The sequence below is a fragment of the Triticum urartu genome, chromosome 3, assembly GCF_003073215.2.
Source record: "Triticum urartu cultivar G1812 chromosome 3, Tu2.1, whole genome shotgun sequence".
Taxonomy (NCBI): domain Eukaryota; kingdom Viridiplantae; phylum Streptophyta; class Magnoliopsida; order Poales; family Poaceae; genus Triticum; species Triticum urartu.
In genome coordinates this window covers 610175067-610189378 of record NC_053024.1, presented here as the reverse complement: position 1 = coordinate 610189378, position 14312 = coordinate 610175067, and the positions used below count along the sequence as shown (strand labels likewise).

General features: G+C 49.0%; 1 protein-coding gene and 1 pseudogene across 1 annotated transcript; both read left to right on the top strand.

Annotated features, from left to right (window-relative positions):
* The first annotated feature begins 347 nt into the window (after positions 1-347).
* Positions 348-4872, top strand: LOC125545332 (GABA transporter 1-like). Its single transcript, XM_048709245.1, has 5 exons — positions 348-641; positions 2250-2480; positions 3448-3545; positions 3653-3970; positions 4070-4872. The coding sequence occupies exons 1-5, from the start codon at positions 533-535 to the stop codon at positions 4682-4684; spliced, it is 1371 nt and encodes a 456-aa protein (XP_048565202.1). The 5' UTR covers positions 348-532; the 3' UTR covers positions 4685-4872.
* Positions 4873-8805: 3933 nt separating this feature from the next.
* On the top strand, positions 8806-14217 carry LOC125545333 (annotated as a pseudogene).
* The last annotated feature ends 95 nt before the right edge of the window (positions 14218-14312 follow it).

Genomic DNA, 14312 nt, shown 5'->3' with positions numbered 1-14312 from the left:
TACGCCTCTCCACTGTCCCATCAGCTAGATGCGCTCCACCGGCACGCCCCGGTCGTTCCATCCGTCGAGACAACGAAACCTGGGTGTAACAATCAGTATAATCGCATGCCTTTGTTTTTCAAGAAAAGCATGCCTGAACGTGTTAATTGCTTCCTCCGTCAAAAACGCTTTTATATTATGAGACGAAGTGAGTATTTTGCTGTAGGCTCAGTTATTTTGCCCGTGAAGCGGCCAAAGAGAATCAGGATTCAGGAGCCTGATACGTGCGCGCGCTTTTGGCGTGCGCTCACATCAGTCGGCTTTTCAGCACGGCACCGCGGCGCCTATATAGGGGAGTAGCTCAGCTCTTGGCTCCCTGCACATATCGGTCGAGCAAAGGGGTCAAAGAGAGGGGAAGAGAACCTTCTCGATCCGTGAGATTATTTTCACGACGTGTGAGTCTGGCACTGGTAGCTCGGCTAGCCACCTTTCTTTCCGGGCCAGTCTTGTCCTGCCCCCGCCTGTCAGGAGATAGCTAAGCTAGCTAGACGGCATGGGGGCTCCGAGCAGGGAGGAGGAGGAGGCGAAGAAGATGGAGGCCGGTGGCGACACCGTCGGCCAGAAGCTCGACGCCGGCGCGCTCTTCGTCCTCCAGTCCAAAGGTGCCGGAGCCCATCTTCTCTTTCTCTTCTTTAGCGCGTCAGGGGAGCACATGACCGCATGTGTTCGTGGAGAGAGCGTCAGGATCATGCCGCTGCATGAAACTGTTGGTTGGTTGCCCCAGCTAAAACAGCAGCCCTGATTACCAACTGTACATATCTACCAAAGGGAGCCAAGGTGGCTTTGGCTATGCTATTGCTAGCAAGATAAAATCGATGTAGGAGTAGCTGCAAACAATATTTGGTTTACAAGGCAATGATTTGGCCATGCCATTGAAGCTTCCACCTACGGGGATCTCCTGATCAAAAGTTCTTGCTGGGTAGTGGATGCATGTGTTGAATTGGCCCCTTGCCCATATCTATCCTTTCAAGAGTTTTCATCCTTTTTTCACCGTCTACTTTATGTGATTTTTTTAGACGGATAGCTTTACGAGAGTTGTGCTTTCTACGAACCTGCTTTCCCCCCTGCAAATGTCACTCTTTTTACTTTCCCTCCCCTCTTCACCCAGCGTGCCCAAATGTTCTTTAGCGGCGAAGAAAGAAGAGACAAAACACAATAGTACTCGCGGCATGCTGGGATTCTTGGCCATCCATAGCCATACCCCATACGCCTCCATGTGCATTCCCGCGAAATGTGCGCAGAGCACTGCATTTTTATTCCTAGAAAACATGTGCACCAAATATTATCTAGTGTCTCTAAACATGTGCAGCCAGATCACCCCAACATGTATTAGTCTGCTTAGCAGCCAGTCAACTGGTCTAACTATGATGCTCCAGCAAGTAATATTTTCTCAACTTGCATTAAGTAATTATATTACTAGGGAACTGCCAAAAGTACACTAATGTTAACGTAGGATTTCCACTGAATTTTGCACCTCCGGCAATTCCTTGTGTGCTAAACGAGGTGTTGGTAGTGGTGTGTGCACCGTGGCCGGACTGGTACACAATCACCATCTCGCGGGTACACATCGCGCATCCATATTGCATAGGCTGGACAACATCAAGTAGTAACGGCTTGCAGAAGTAGACTACAGAGCGGTCGGCCGGCACGGCTTGAAATTCGACGCTAACAATCATACTCGAGTACTATGCATGATTATCCACTCGAGCTAGAGAAGACGAATAATAACAAGTGCGGCTGTAGGTTTATGTCAGTATCAATGCCAAGTCTCCCAGCACGTCTTGTATGTTGAGCTGTTGACCCCTGAACCACACGCTCATCAGCGTTCCGATTCCGAGGAGAAGAGTTCAGTGCGCTGACGCGCGCCTCCGGAAATTTGGCACACGCAAGAATAAACAAGTTCATCCTCGGCACATGATTTCTTCGACGTGGTGCACCGTGGATTCGTGGGACTTCTGATACCCGCCAACTTTTGACCGAGCAGCGATCGTGTTGGAGTGGACACAAACGCCGGGGCCCCATTTCTGACAGCATGAACGTGACATTATTATGCCATTATCATGTTAACAACAAAAAAAATCATCGTTTGTTTTTTTTCCAACCGGGCTCGCACCTCTTTCCATAAATTTTGCAATCAACGAAAATACAATGAAAATCATCCCTTGTTGATCATGAACTGACATGTTGTTGATGCATGTGCGTGTTTGCAGGGTCATGGCTGCACTGCGGGTACCACCTGACGACGTCGATCGTGGCGCCGCCGCTGCTGAGCCTGCCGTTCGCGTTCGCGGCGCTGGGGTGGTCGGCGGGGATGGTGTGCCTCGTTGTCGGCGCCGCCGTCACCTTCTACTCCTACAACCTCCTCTCCCGCGTGCTCGAGCACCACGCGCAGCAGGGCCGCCGCCAACTCCGCTTCAGAGACATGGCCGCCGACATACTAGGTCAGTACACTAATAATAAAAGAATTGACACATCATCAACATCAAGCGATTATACGTATGCAACCGTTCAACTACACACACCGCCGTGGCGCCGTGTACGGCCGCACGAGTCCACGTCAAGCAAATTTTTTTTGCGAATAGTCCACGTCAAGCATGGCACGGCCGATATCCAAATTCCACGCACCATTTCCCTGTACGTGGCATTATCCTTATCCTGCCGCCATATGTTTCGAGCGTAAAAACCAGCATGCCCGACATCTGTACGTGTGTGGCACCGATGGGCAAGTGATGGGCGTGTCGGACCAGTCCACGGCAGTGTCCCGCGAATCGCTATGTTATCTTGGCTTTGGCTTTGGTCATGCATGCATGACCGATCACCGATGCATGGGAGGTCAAAAGCACGTGGTCAAGGACTACCAGCACTAGCCGACATCCAGCAGTTAGCTCCAGCCTTTCGGACCCAAGGATCATGAGATGCCATCACGTGAGCATCTTCTTCCAATAATTTGCGACTCCTGCGCCTCGCACAGGCGACAGATCTGGTCTTGACGGTGTGGGCGGGGGCACGCACGTACCACCGTGGGCTCGCCGCCGGCATGCCATGGCAGGAGAGCAATTTTCCGAAGGTGAAAACAAGCATTGACGGGAGCGGATTTCTTTGCCAAAATCCCCAACCTCCCTCGTGCAGAAAAGACCTCCATCAGACATCCAAGTTTTACAGACGTGCAGCAAACTATGTTCGAACAACAACAAGTTATCAAAAAAAAATTAGTAACAGTCTTGTCAAGTCTTAATCGACTGAGACTTATCATATCCGTGAGATCTTACATTAAGATTCATGTAAAAATTTCTTTTCATCTTTTGTTTTTCTTTCTTGCATATTATGTCACTTGACTAAAACTCGGTTAGATCTCACTCGACTGAGACCTAGCCACACCCATTTAGTAACACTCCTTTTCTGACGCAGGACCCGGATGGGCGCGCTACTACATCGGGCCGATCCAGTTCATGGTGTGCTTCGGCGCCGTGGTCGCGTCCACCCTGCTCGCCGGCCAGAGCATGAAGGTACGGACTCCCTTTGAGCCACGTTCATTCCGATCGACGTCGGTCGTGCCGGGACGTGCTTGTGCGCATGCACGTTTGTGCGCTGATATCGACCTGACTTTTTACAGACCATCTACCTGATCGCCAACCCCGGAGGCACCGTCAAGCTCTACGTCTTCGTGGCCATCTTCGGCGTCTTCCTCGTCGTCCTCGCGCAGCTGCCGTCCTTCCACTCCCTCCGCCACGTCAACCTCGTCTCCCTGCTGCTCTGCCTCTCCTACAGCCTCTGCGCCGTCGCCGGCTGCGTCTACCTCGGCACCTCCGACCGGGCGCCGCCCAAGGACTACTCCATCGTCGGCGATACCCACGCCCGCGTCTATGGTGTCTTCAACGCCCTCGCCGTCATCGCCACCACCTACGGCAACGGCATCATTCCCGAGATACAGGTACCTGAACGTCTGAACCCTCTGATGATCCATGGCTTGTTACGATTCACGTGTACGGACTACTTGCTTATGTATACCTGCTGTGCATGCTGATTCCAGGCGACGGTGGCGGCGCCGGTGACGGGGAAGATGTTCAAGGGGCTGTGCCTGTGCTACGCGGTGGTGGTAACCACCTTCTTCAGCGTGGCCACGGCCGGGTACTGGGCGTTCGGCAACGCGGCGCAGGGCCTGCTGCTCAACAACTTCATGGTGGACGGCAGGCCCGTCATCCCGGTGTGGCTGCTGCTCATGGCGGAGCTCTTCACGCTGGTGCAGCTGTCGGCGACGGCCACCGTGTACCTGCAGCCGACCAACGAGGTCCTGGAGGGCCTCCTGTCGGACCCCAAGGCCGGGCAGTACGCGGCGCGGAACGTGGTGTCGCGCCTCGTGTCCCGGACCTTGGCCGTCGCCTTCGGCACCACCATCGCCGCCATGATACCCTTCTTCGGCGACATGAACGCGCTCATCGGGGCCTTCGGCTTCATGCCGCTCGACTTCGCCGTGCCGGCGCTCTTCTACAACCTCACCTTCAAGCCCTCCAAGAAGGGCTTCGTGTTCTGGCTCAACACCGCCAACGCCGTCGTGTTCTCCGCCGTCGCCGTCGTCGCGTCCATGGCCGCCGTCAGGCAGATCGTGCTCGACGCCGGCACGTACAAGCTCTTCGCGAACGTGTGAGGCTCCGCTTGAGGTGGTACGCAAGCGAGGAAATGTTGAGGTCGCCTTTGTGGAGTAAATTGCAGAAAACCACCATTTTGAAGGCTAAGTTTGCAGAAAACTCTACGTTACAGTTTTTTGACAAAAAACACCATGTCTAGCGTAATCTTTTGGCAAATAATACTGATCCGCGTATTAGGGTTGTTTGAGCGGGCTTATGACCGGTGGGGCTCACTCGTGAGAAGCTGACTTAGCAAAAAAATGCCACATAGGCGTGTTGACTCTTCCTCCTCTCTCTCCCTCTCTTGAGCATTACGTCGAACAAGTCGTGTGCACTCACCGTGGCGGCAGCCTTCGCCGGAGTCCGGCGAGGCTGCTGAGCCACGAGCTCCAAAGTGCTGCAGATCCGCACCCCGTTGTCCTCCGTCGCCACACAGCAGTAGGTTTGCCACACGCCGCCTCCGCTGCATCCGTCCGGGGACGACGCAGAGCCACCGCAGCACCAGGTTCACATGCGCCGCCGCTGCGTCCAGCTGCTTCTCCCCGTCCCACACAGTCCGTCCACCGCTTGGCCGCGCCGGCGGCGACCAGCGGTGGTACGAGCGTGCTCACGAACACGCTGCTCATCCTGGCGGCGGTGCTTCATGCTCCGCATGGTCGGGCTGGCCATGGTGCCCAGTGCTCCCGCCTGTGCAATCCCTTCGCCTTCTTCGTCGACGCGCCGGGGCAGTCGCGACATCGTGCAAGGGGATCAAGAAGAAGGCGCTGCAGCCGCTGCCCACGGACGAGCGCATCCGGCGGAGTTCGCGTGCGGCGAGTTGTGAACCTCTCGTCCTGGGACAGATGACTCTCCCCTGACGCCGCCGCCTAGCACGCCCCCTCCTCACCGCGACGTCGGTTCGCGCCCCTGCCGTTTCTGCCCCGTCCGTGATCTCAGGCCGATTGGAGGTACGAGCTTGTTCGATTGCTATTGTCCAGCGATTAGCTAAGCACCCACTGACCCCCACGATTTCTGGCCGCACACGGCACCCCATCTAGATCCCAAGGTAGCAACTAGCAAGGCGTCCAAGATGAGATTCCTGCGGAGTTTCTTCTGTTCATGTCACCGAGATGCATTTGGACAGCCGGCATCGAGCCGCAGCCGACGCACACCGATTATGCATTTCCGACGAGTCTGGTGCAGGGCGGGGACGATGGAGATGGATGTCTCCGAATCCAGCTGGGGGTACGACGGTGACGGTGGGCGCAGCGCCGGGAGGGACGGCGCGAGGGCTGGGACGCGAGGGGCGCGCTGGGGAAGAAGGGATGGCCGGCACATTTGTTTTTTCAGAGGGAGAGGAAAGAGTATACTAGTCAACACGTCTATGTGGCATTTTTTTGCCAAGTCAACTTCTGACAAGTGTGCCCGACCTGTCATAAACACACTCAAACGACCCTAATATGCCGATCAGTGTTATTTGCCAAAAAATTACACTAGATATGGTGTTTTCTGTCAAAAATATATAACGTAGTGTTTTCTGCAAACCTAGCCTTTAAAATGATGGTTTCATGCAATTTACTCCCGTTTGTGGCTTGGCATTGAGCTTCGACTTTGCCGACGAACCGTCGGAAATTGCTGGTCGGCTGAGTACATATCGAGTTTTGGTTTTGGATAAGTTATGTAGGCAGATGAATGTGACCCGACAAGTGTTCAGCCCGTCAATTCTGTACTCTTATACTCGAGGGGAAGAGTTGAAGTGTGCTCTTATATATAGTTTCATTATGTATCTGTTAATGCTGCAAAACCATGTGCACCGAAATCACCGAAATGGGTGTGCTTAGAATTGAATTGACTAACATTTAACGAAGTCTCAGTCTAATAACATAAGAACAGTTCTAGTTGATCCCCTAAAACCGGTAAGTAAAATCTGGTTTGAGACTTAGCCAATCTCCTAAAAGCTATACCCGCGTATATATTTTACTTCACCGCTTAGAGCGAGAAAAAAAAATACTCCACCACTCGGGCTTGGAGTAAAATACCCCACACCTCGTCTACCCCCCCCCCCCTAATCCCCGCCACCGACGAGTCCTCCACTGTTGTCGCCATGGCCAGATCCTGTGGCCGCTGCTCCCCGCCGCCCATCCGCGCCGCCACGAGCGCAACACGGGCGCATCCTTCTCACGCCGCCGCCGCATCCGGCAGGCTCTCCGGCTCCCCCGACCTCCCCGTGCCGCAGCCACCATAGAGGCAGTACCATGGCGTGCGACAGTAGGCATGGGGTACGTGGGTCGCGGAGATTACGGATCGCGAGGCCCACAAGAAAATGTGGCCCGGATCCTTCCACACTGCCGAGCTTGCGGCCCGCGAGTACGACATATGGTCGGTCCGACTACATGGCGTCGCGGGTAGCCAGAATTTTGAGTGCCGTGAGATGCCACTGCTCGATCCAGTTGAGCCAGGGTGGTGAACGCGCGAGTGGCGGGGGAGGACCAGGAGGCGGGGGAACGGCTTGCGGCGGAGGCCGCCAACAAGGCGTACATGGCGGACCTTCGCGCAACAGTACCCTGAGCTCGTGGAGGCAGGGCACCGCCTATACGAGGAGCAAGTGGCCGATGGGGCGGAGGTCATCGTCCTCTCAAGCGACAGGAGGGCAATGGAGAGGCAACGACGACGGCAGCGACGACGACTTCCACGTTGAAAAATGGCGAGGAATCTTCCCCGACTCCGTGACGACGGCACAGGGCCTGACCCCGTGGGCGGTGGGATGTCTAGGGCGGACTGGTTGGCCCGCACAAAGTTTAAGTTTTTTTGTTAAACTAGACTATGTTTAGGTGGATGTTAATGTGAATTATATGTTGAATTTCGGTTATAAGCTTGTTTAAATCAAATCTCTGTTCATATCCAAATTTGCTTTTTACTCCAGTTATATTTAGGAGATTAGCTAGGTCCAGCCAAAAGTTAATGAAGTAAAAATACTCCACTAAGTTTTATTCGGCCAGATACTCGTCTATCTTTTTATTAAGATCGGCGAGTTGCTCTAACACGTAAGAAAAGAAAAGAAAATCGATATTTTTTGCACATATCTCAATATAAGATATCATATGAATATAGCATCGACTGAGACATAACCAGGTCTCAATCAACTGAGATTAGCAAAAGTGTGCCAAAATTGTACATATCGATATCAATTTAGATGGGTTTTCATCGTAGGTCTTTCCTAATGCTCCACAGTGTTTGAATTATGAGTCCAAGGACGGGAGCAAGCAAGAACTCTCTGCATGTTGGCTTCTTCTGAACTTTGGTAGCTTTTTTTTAGACAAAACCTCCCGTTCGTTTTTTGTTTTTTTAGGGGTAAACCTCCTGTTCGTGAGCACGACAAGTTTACGGAGGCCCGGGAAGGGCCCAACCACATTTCGAATGCGTCGTTTTCGTGTAGGTTGGGCTTGTATATTGAACCACTTAACATGCCACGTCTCCATCCTACCACCTGGGCACGTGATATTCTTTGTGACAGCCAATTCTCAGAGAAGGATGGTGCAACAATTATCACCGTCATGTGGGCTATTTGGATGTCTCACAATAGGAGAACACACGACCAGGAGATCATTGATCCAGCGGCCTCGGTTAGACGCATTCGCGAAGACCTGGCACTACTGGACATCCCCCGGCAGAGCTTCATATCACTGCTGGGTCATGGCTGGCGACCCCCTGAAGATGAATGTATCAAGATCAACACGGACGCGGCGATTCACCGCGATGCTGGCAACGCCGGCTTGGGGGGAGTAGCCCGCTCTTCCTCGGCATTCCTGGGGCATGGTGCAAACCCCATGTAGGGGTCACGGATCCATTCATTGATGAAGTGTTGTCCTTGCGAGAGGGTGTCATCTTCACGAAGCTTCGAGGCTACACGCACGTGCGACCGGAATCCGACCGTCTTGAGGCAGTTAACCTCTAGAACTCTGGCTACATGGATCGCTCGGTAGTAGCACCACTCTTGTTAAAAATTAGAGAGCTCTTTGCTAGCCTTTTGTCTTTTCATATTGCTCATGTACTTAGAGCCGCTAACGGTCCAGCACACTTGTGTGCTAAGCGTGCATGTACGTTTACTATGACTGAAAGCTGGCTAGATTCTACCCCTAGCTTCTTGGTTAGCAGCCTGTTGATTGACTGCCCAGCGAATACTTTTCCATAATAAAGCTCTCTGAATTCCCCGAAAACAAAAATAGTCACTGCCTCATACCCCTAAAAAAAAAAACTAGTCACTGCCTCTTTCGTTGGATCGGCCAGGTTCCAACCATGCGGCCGGCCCATGCGCCGGCGTCGGCGGCGCGCGGAGGCCGGGCGCTGTACGAGCTGTACAGGGCGGCGAGCCGCGCGGCGGCGCCGGCGGTGCTTCTGTGGCGGCGGATGCGAGGGCTGGAGCACCGGTCGCGCTGGCCAGAGCGGCTGGGCCGGCCGTCAGTCGCCCGGCCTCGGCCAGGCTCGCCGCTCGTGTGGTTCCACGCCGTCTCCCTAGGCGAGGGCATGGCCGCGCTCCCGGTCGTCCGTCACTGCGCGCGCCTCCACCCCGGCCTCCCTATCCTCCTCACCACCACCACTCTCTCCGCCTTGTGAGTCCCACAATCACCATTGAGCATTTGAGCGGGCTATTTTATTTACATAGATGTGGTCAAGCTTTGAGTTCCCTTCTTTGTTTGATATAGCGAAGTGATAAAGGATTTGCTACCGGATGTTGTCATATATCAGGTGAGTTTGGAGATTGCTCCACACCTTCAGAGCTGTCGTGTTATGCTAGAGTTAATTTATTTACTTTGAAACGTATTTAGTGATGCCATATCTAATTTAGATGATTGGAGAGGCGTTTGGTAACAGGAAATCATTTGATCTTGCCACATATGATAGATAATGAGCTCGTCTTGTAGCCTTGTAGCATTCCCAGGTGCTTATGCATGCAACTATACCTGTTCAGTGGCAAAAAGAATGAGATTCGTTAGCTCGCTATTTAGTACGAGTTGGTGAAATGAGGGAATCCATCAAAATAATTCAACAAGCTGTAGAATAAATTTATAACTAAGAGAAAATGCAACCATCTATGTAAAATGCAGGTGCTTAGCAATCGCGTAGGTCATATCATTAAAAAAGGTTCAAAAAATTAAGGTGCTAATTTTGTAGCGTTGTTGCTTAACCTTATCCGGTACTTATGCATATAACTATCTGTATAAAAGAGATAATATAACCATTTCGACACCCAGAAGAGGTAATTGTAATTGCTTTGTTCACCTCTCTCAAGAAAACTGTTTCTGCCTCAACATATGGCTAATGGAATTTGTTTGGTGATGATACTACTTTGTTCGGCTGTACCACCTAAACTTCATAAGATTCTGTTATGTCCACTTACTTTTGATTGTTAGGTTGCCTCTGTAAAGAAATATAAGAGCGTTGATAGTGAATTGTGTGATTATGCCTGTTTGTCCTTCTAAATTCTAATGATGCATTTGTTGAGTGTCTGTAGTTTGCACCTCTTGACTGTCCTGACGCAATAGAAAGTTTCATTGGATACTGGAAGCCAAGTTTGATACTTCTCATGGAAAGTGAATTGTGGCCAAACCTCATCATGTCTGCAGCAGAGAAAGGGGTGAGCAGTTCATTCATGATCTTGTGCATCACCTGCTCTCTGTTAATGATCTTTCCCGTATTCCAATTTCTAGAGTCTGGGCTGCCTTTTCAAAACTTCCTGCATGCTGTACATGAGCAGATTTTATTGCCTTGTGTTGTTCATTAGTATCTGCATCGTTCCCTAGCTAATTGTTTGTTATGAACATAACTGGCCTGCATATTTTCAGATTGCAGTGGCTCTTTTAAATGCCCGCATGTCACTGAAGTCGTTCAACCGTTGGTCTGTGCCTCTAGGGTTACCATTAGTCTCTGATGCTCTCTAAACTATCACTTGTTATCCCACTGGTAAGTAGTAGTAGAGGTTTAAGCCCTACTTTTATGTCGTACAACTGTTACCCCCATCAGCGTTCATTTTATCTGGTGCAGAGTACCATCCAGGCTGTTCGTTTTCAGTTGCTCCATACACCACCGTACAAAATCCATTTCGCTGGCGATTTAAAATATGGTATTTTCTGTTTATCTTTTTCTTTTCTAGTCATTCATCGTTTTGACTTTTGAGAATACATTTGGTAGTGAACTTACGAGTGGCACAATTCTAAAGGTAATCTCAGGAGCTTGAAAAGATGACCCTGTTCACAAGTGAAGTGATTTATTGTGACTCATGATTTACCTAGCTGTCGGTGATGTTGAGGTTCGGGAGAAAGAGTTGAATACAATCAAAGATCTGCAGCGGCAGTTCAATGATAGGCCCATCTGGATGGCAGCTTCAATTCACAGAGGTGAAGAGGAAGGTAAGCACACCAGAAGTGCACCTTTTTGCTATTAAGTGCACCAATATAATTTGTTGTGCATCTGCCGTTCCAGTGAACTGTGCGCTCAATCAACTATATGGTGGCCCCCTGCTAGCCTAACCTCTTTGCTGACTTCCTTACAGTCTCCAAGTACAAGTTTATCCATTGCTAAGTGCTATTCAAGTCATGAAATCAACATTAAGTAAAATACCTCACATGATGAATATATTCATGCAATCTTCACATGGCCAATCAAGGGGTCAGAATTGCAAGTTTTAAATGTTTGACAGCTGTTTACGAAGGGGACTTGGATTAGGAATGGGGAGTAGATAAGCAGATTGCCTTTGCGAGCTGTTATGTTCATGGAATATGCCTTCAATATATTTAAGATTGCCTAGTCAACAAAGACTTCTGTACTCTCCAGGTTGCCAAAATTTATAATTATAGTTGTCTCTGTTCTTGGGCCCGCCTATCATTTCATATCTTCTGTCCTTTCCTTCAGTTTTCCTACCATTCTCGTAGTACACCAATCATGGAAAAGGACCTTGCACAGTGTTTTTTTGTGAAGCAACGTAAAAGAATTCATTTCCTAGGTCATAATGGCAGTGTTCTCAACATAAAACGATTCCTTGAGGCTACCTTAACTTTATTTTTGTTTTTCAGTCATTCTCCGCGTTCATGACGAGTTAATCAAGGCGTATCCTTCGCTACTTTTAATTCTCGTGCCAAGACATCCTCAGGACATCAAGAATGTTTCTTTAGTATGTTAATGGTGCCTTTTCGTACCCCTTCTATTTTACCCTGTTTGGTGTATGAGCCAGTTCCCGAGTACAACGTTAGTTATTTGGCTACTTACCAGTTTTCTAATACTTTCTCCATTCCAAAATGTAAGTAGTTTTAGACACTGACTCTCCAAGTTGATACTTTGAACAGTATTTTTTTACGATATGTATGTTGTGTAAAGCAAAAGTTTATATACAATATGGAAATATATTTCACAATGGATCTAATCATACTAATTAGGCTTTGTAAATGCTACCAGTTCTTTTCCTATAAATATGGTCAAACTTTTAAAAGTTTGACTTGGACGAATGCTTAAACTGCTTACAATTTGGAGTGAAGTAAGTATCATATTTTGTTGGTTATTAAAAAATCAAATGATTGTAAATATACTTAAGATGAGGAGCAAGTGTTATGGGAGTTACTCTGTTTACTGTATAAGGCTCGAGTACTGTGAATAACAGAACTGTGCACGTCTTGAAGTTTGATAGTTTTTCTAAAGCATGAAAAGCAGACAACTGAGCATTGCCAAGTTAGTTAGGTGTGTCAGTGGATGCCCAGCCCACTTGCTTTCGTATTGCGAACTCCACGGGGAGCTCAGGGTTGCCTCTCGTTCTTTATGAAAAACAAACAAAGAGGCTACTCCCTGTAATTCTAATGTTTTTCTTTTATTATTTTTAAAGCATAAAGAGCATATGATACATTTTAACGTAAACTTGGTACTAGAATAGGCCTGAACCATATCTTTGTATACAATTTCTTGCAGGCACTGAAAAAACAAAAGGTCAATTTTGTGCTGAGATCAACAATGGAATTGGTGTCTATAAACACTAGGGTATACCTGGTTGATACTTTAGGTTTGTGTAATCCCTCCATCGGAAAGTTTGTGCATTATTTCTGTACAGATTATGTATATATCCATTTGAACTATAGTTAATGGCAGAAAATATGATGGAAAGCAGGGGAATTAAGAATGCTCTACAGGGTCACTCCAATAGCAGTTGTGGGAGGCTCATTTTTACCTAGCTTGTCTGGCCATAATTTTTCCGAGGCTGCTGCAGCTGGTTGTGCTGTTCTTACTGGTAAGGCAAAGGTATCTACCTATTTGAATTTGCATCGTTTCTTTGACAAAATCAGAGTATGCAGAGTTTGACGAGTTGCACCGGCTTTCAGGTCCCCATGTTGGACATTTCTATCATATGCTGGTTGAAATGTGGTGAATAAATCCTCTAGCTGTCAAGCAGGTGACAAGTTGTTCTGTAACTTCCCATTTATTTAAGGGGTCCCTTCACTGAAACATAACTATGGCGCATCATTTGCATTGTTTATTGAATGACTTGCTCCTGCACACCACTAACCAATGCCAAGGGTAGTTTGATCATGCATAGTGGTACTTTCTTGGTTGGCTTTCTTTCTATTTGGGAATTTTTTTAGGAAGTAATATTAATGTTTAATAACAGGAAGCCCATAGACTGCTCTTTAGGCACAAGATCTTGTGATCGGGTCTATCGGTGAAGGCTGGTCTTTTCACTCCTCCCACTCTAGCTAGACAACTGATGCCAATGTTCTTGGCAGTTGACAGGAGAAGCTGAACTGCTGGAGGTGCTAAAAGAACTGCTTAGCGATTCCAAAGCTCTAGAAGCACGTCAAGGAGCTGCAAAAGATGCATTTTCCATCATGTCGCATGGAGTTGTGAACCGTGTATGGAATCTGGTCTCCAGGTTCGCCATGGACGCCCAACAGAAACGTGGAATAGTTGATTAAAGTCTCCGTAAGTCCCCCACTGTGTGTGCATGTAACATTCTTTTGTACTGATGATACCAACAATTAACACATTTGTGTCTGCCAGTGGATTTCTTCAGGGACTGCTTCAGAATGCATGGCGACCCTCTCTCCCGAAAGCCGGAGGTCTCAATAATTTCTTCGTACAACCTGTTTTGCAGTTTTCATATGATAGTAGTACTACCGAACATCACATGTCTGCTGAGTGGTGACAAAGGAGACAGATCTCAAATTATATGCAACCCAACTAGTCCTACAGTCGCTTCAAGGAACGCCGGAACAGTATCCCCATCCTAGTTTTCTCTATTCTGTTCGCTTTACTCCTATCTCAGCATTCTAGCAGTATGTTTCTGGAAAATTCTTCTGGGCCTCCTGTTATTCTTATCCCATGACTCGTGGTTGCAATTTTTGTACGTATGCCGTAGACCTGTGTCGGTTGATCGATCGGCTGTCAAGTCGTTGCATAGATTTCAAAATGAGACCCAAATTTAGTTCAGGAAGGTGGCAGATTGGCAGTTAACTGCACATGATTGATCTTCTGCCATGTGCATGAGCATGACCTTTGTCCTTTTTAAGCTTGTAATAAAAATACTTTATTGGTGGCACCGTACTATCGTGCAGTTTCAGAAAGGAACGGAAATGGCAAACGTATGACCAGTCTGCAGATTAGCACGAGCTGGCTGCCCCCATTTCATTGTGC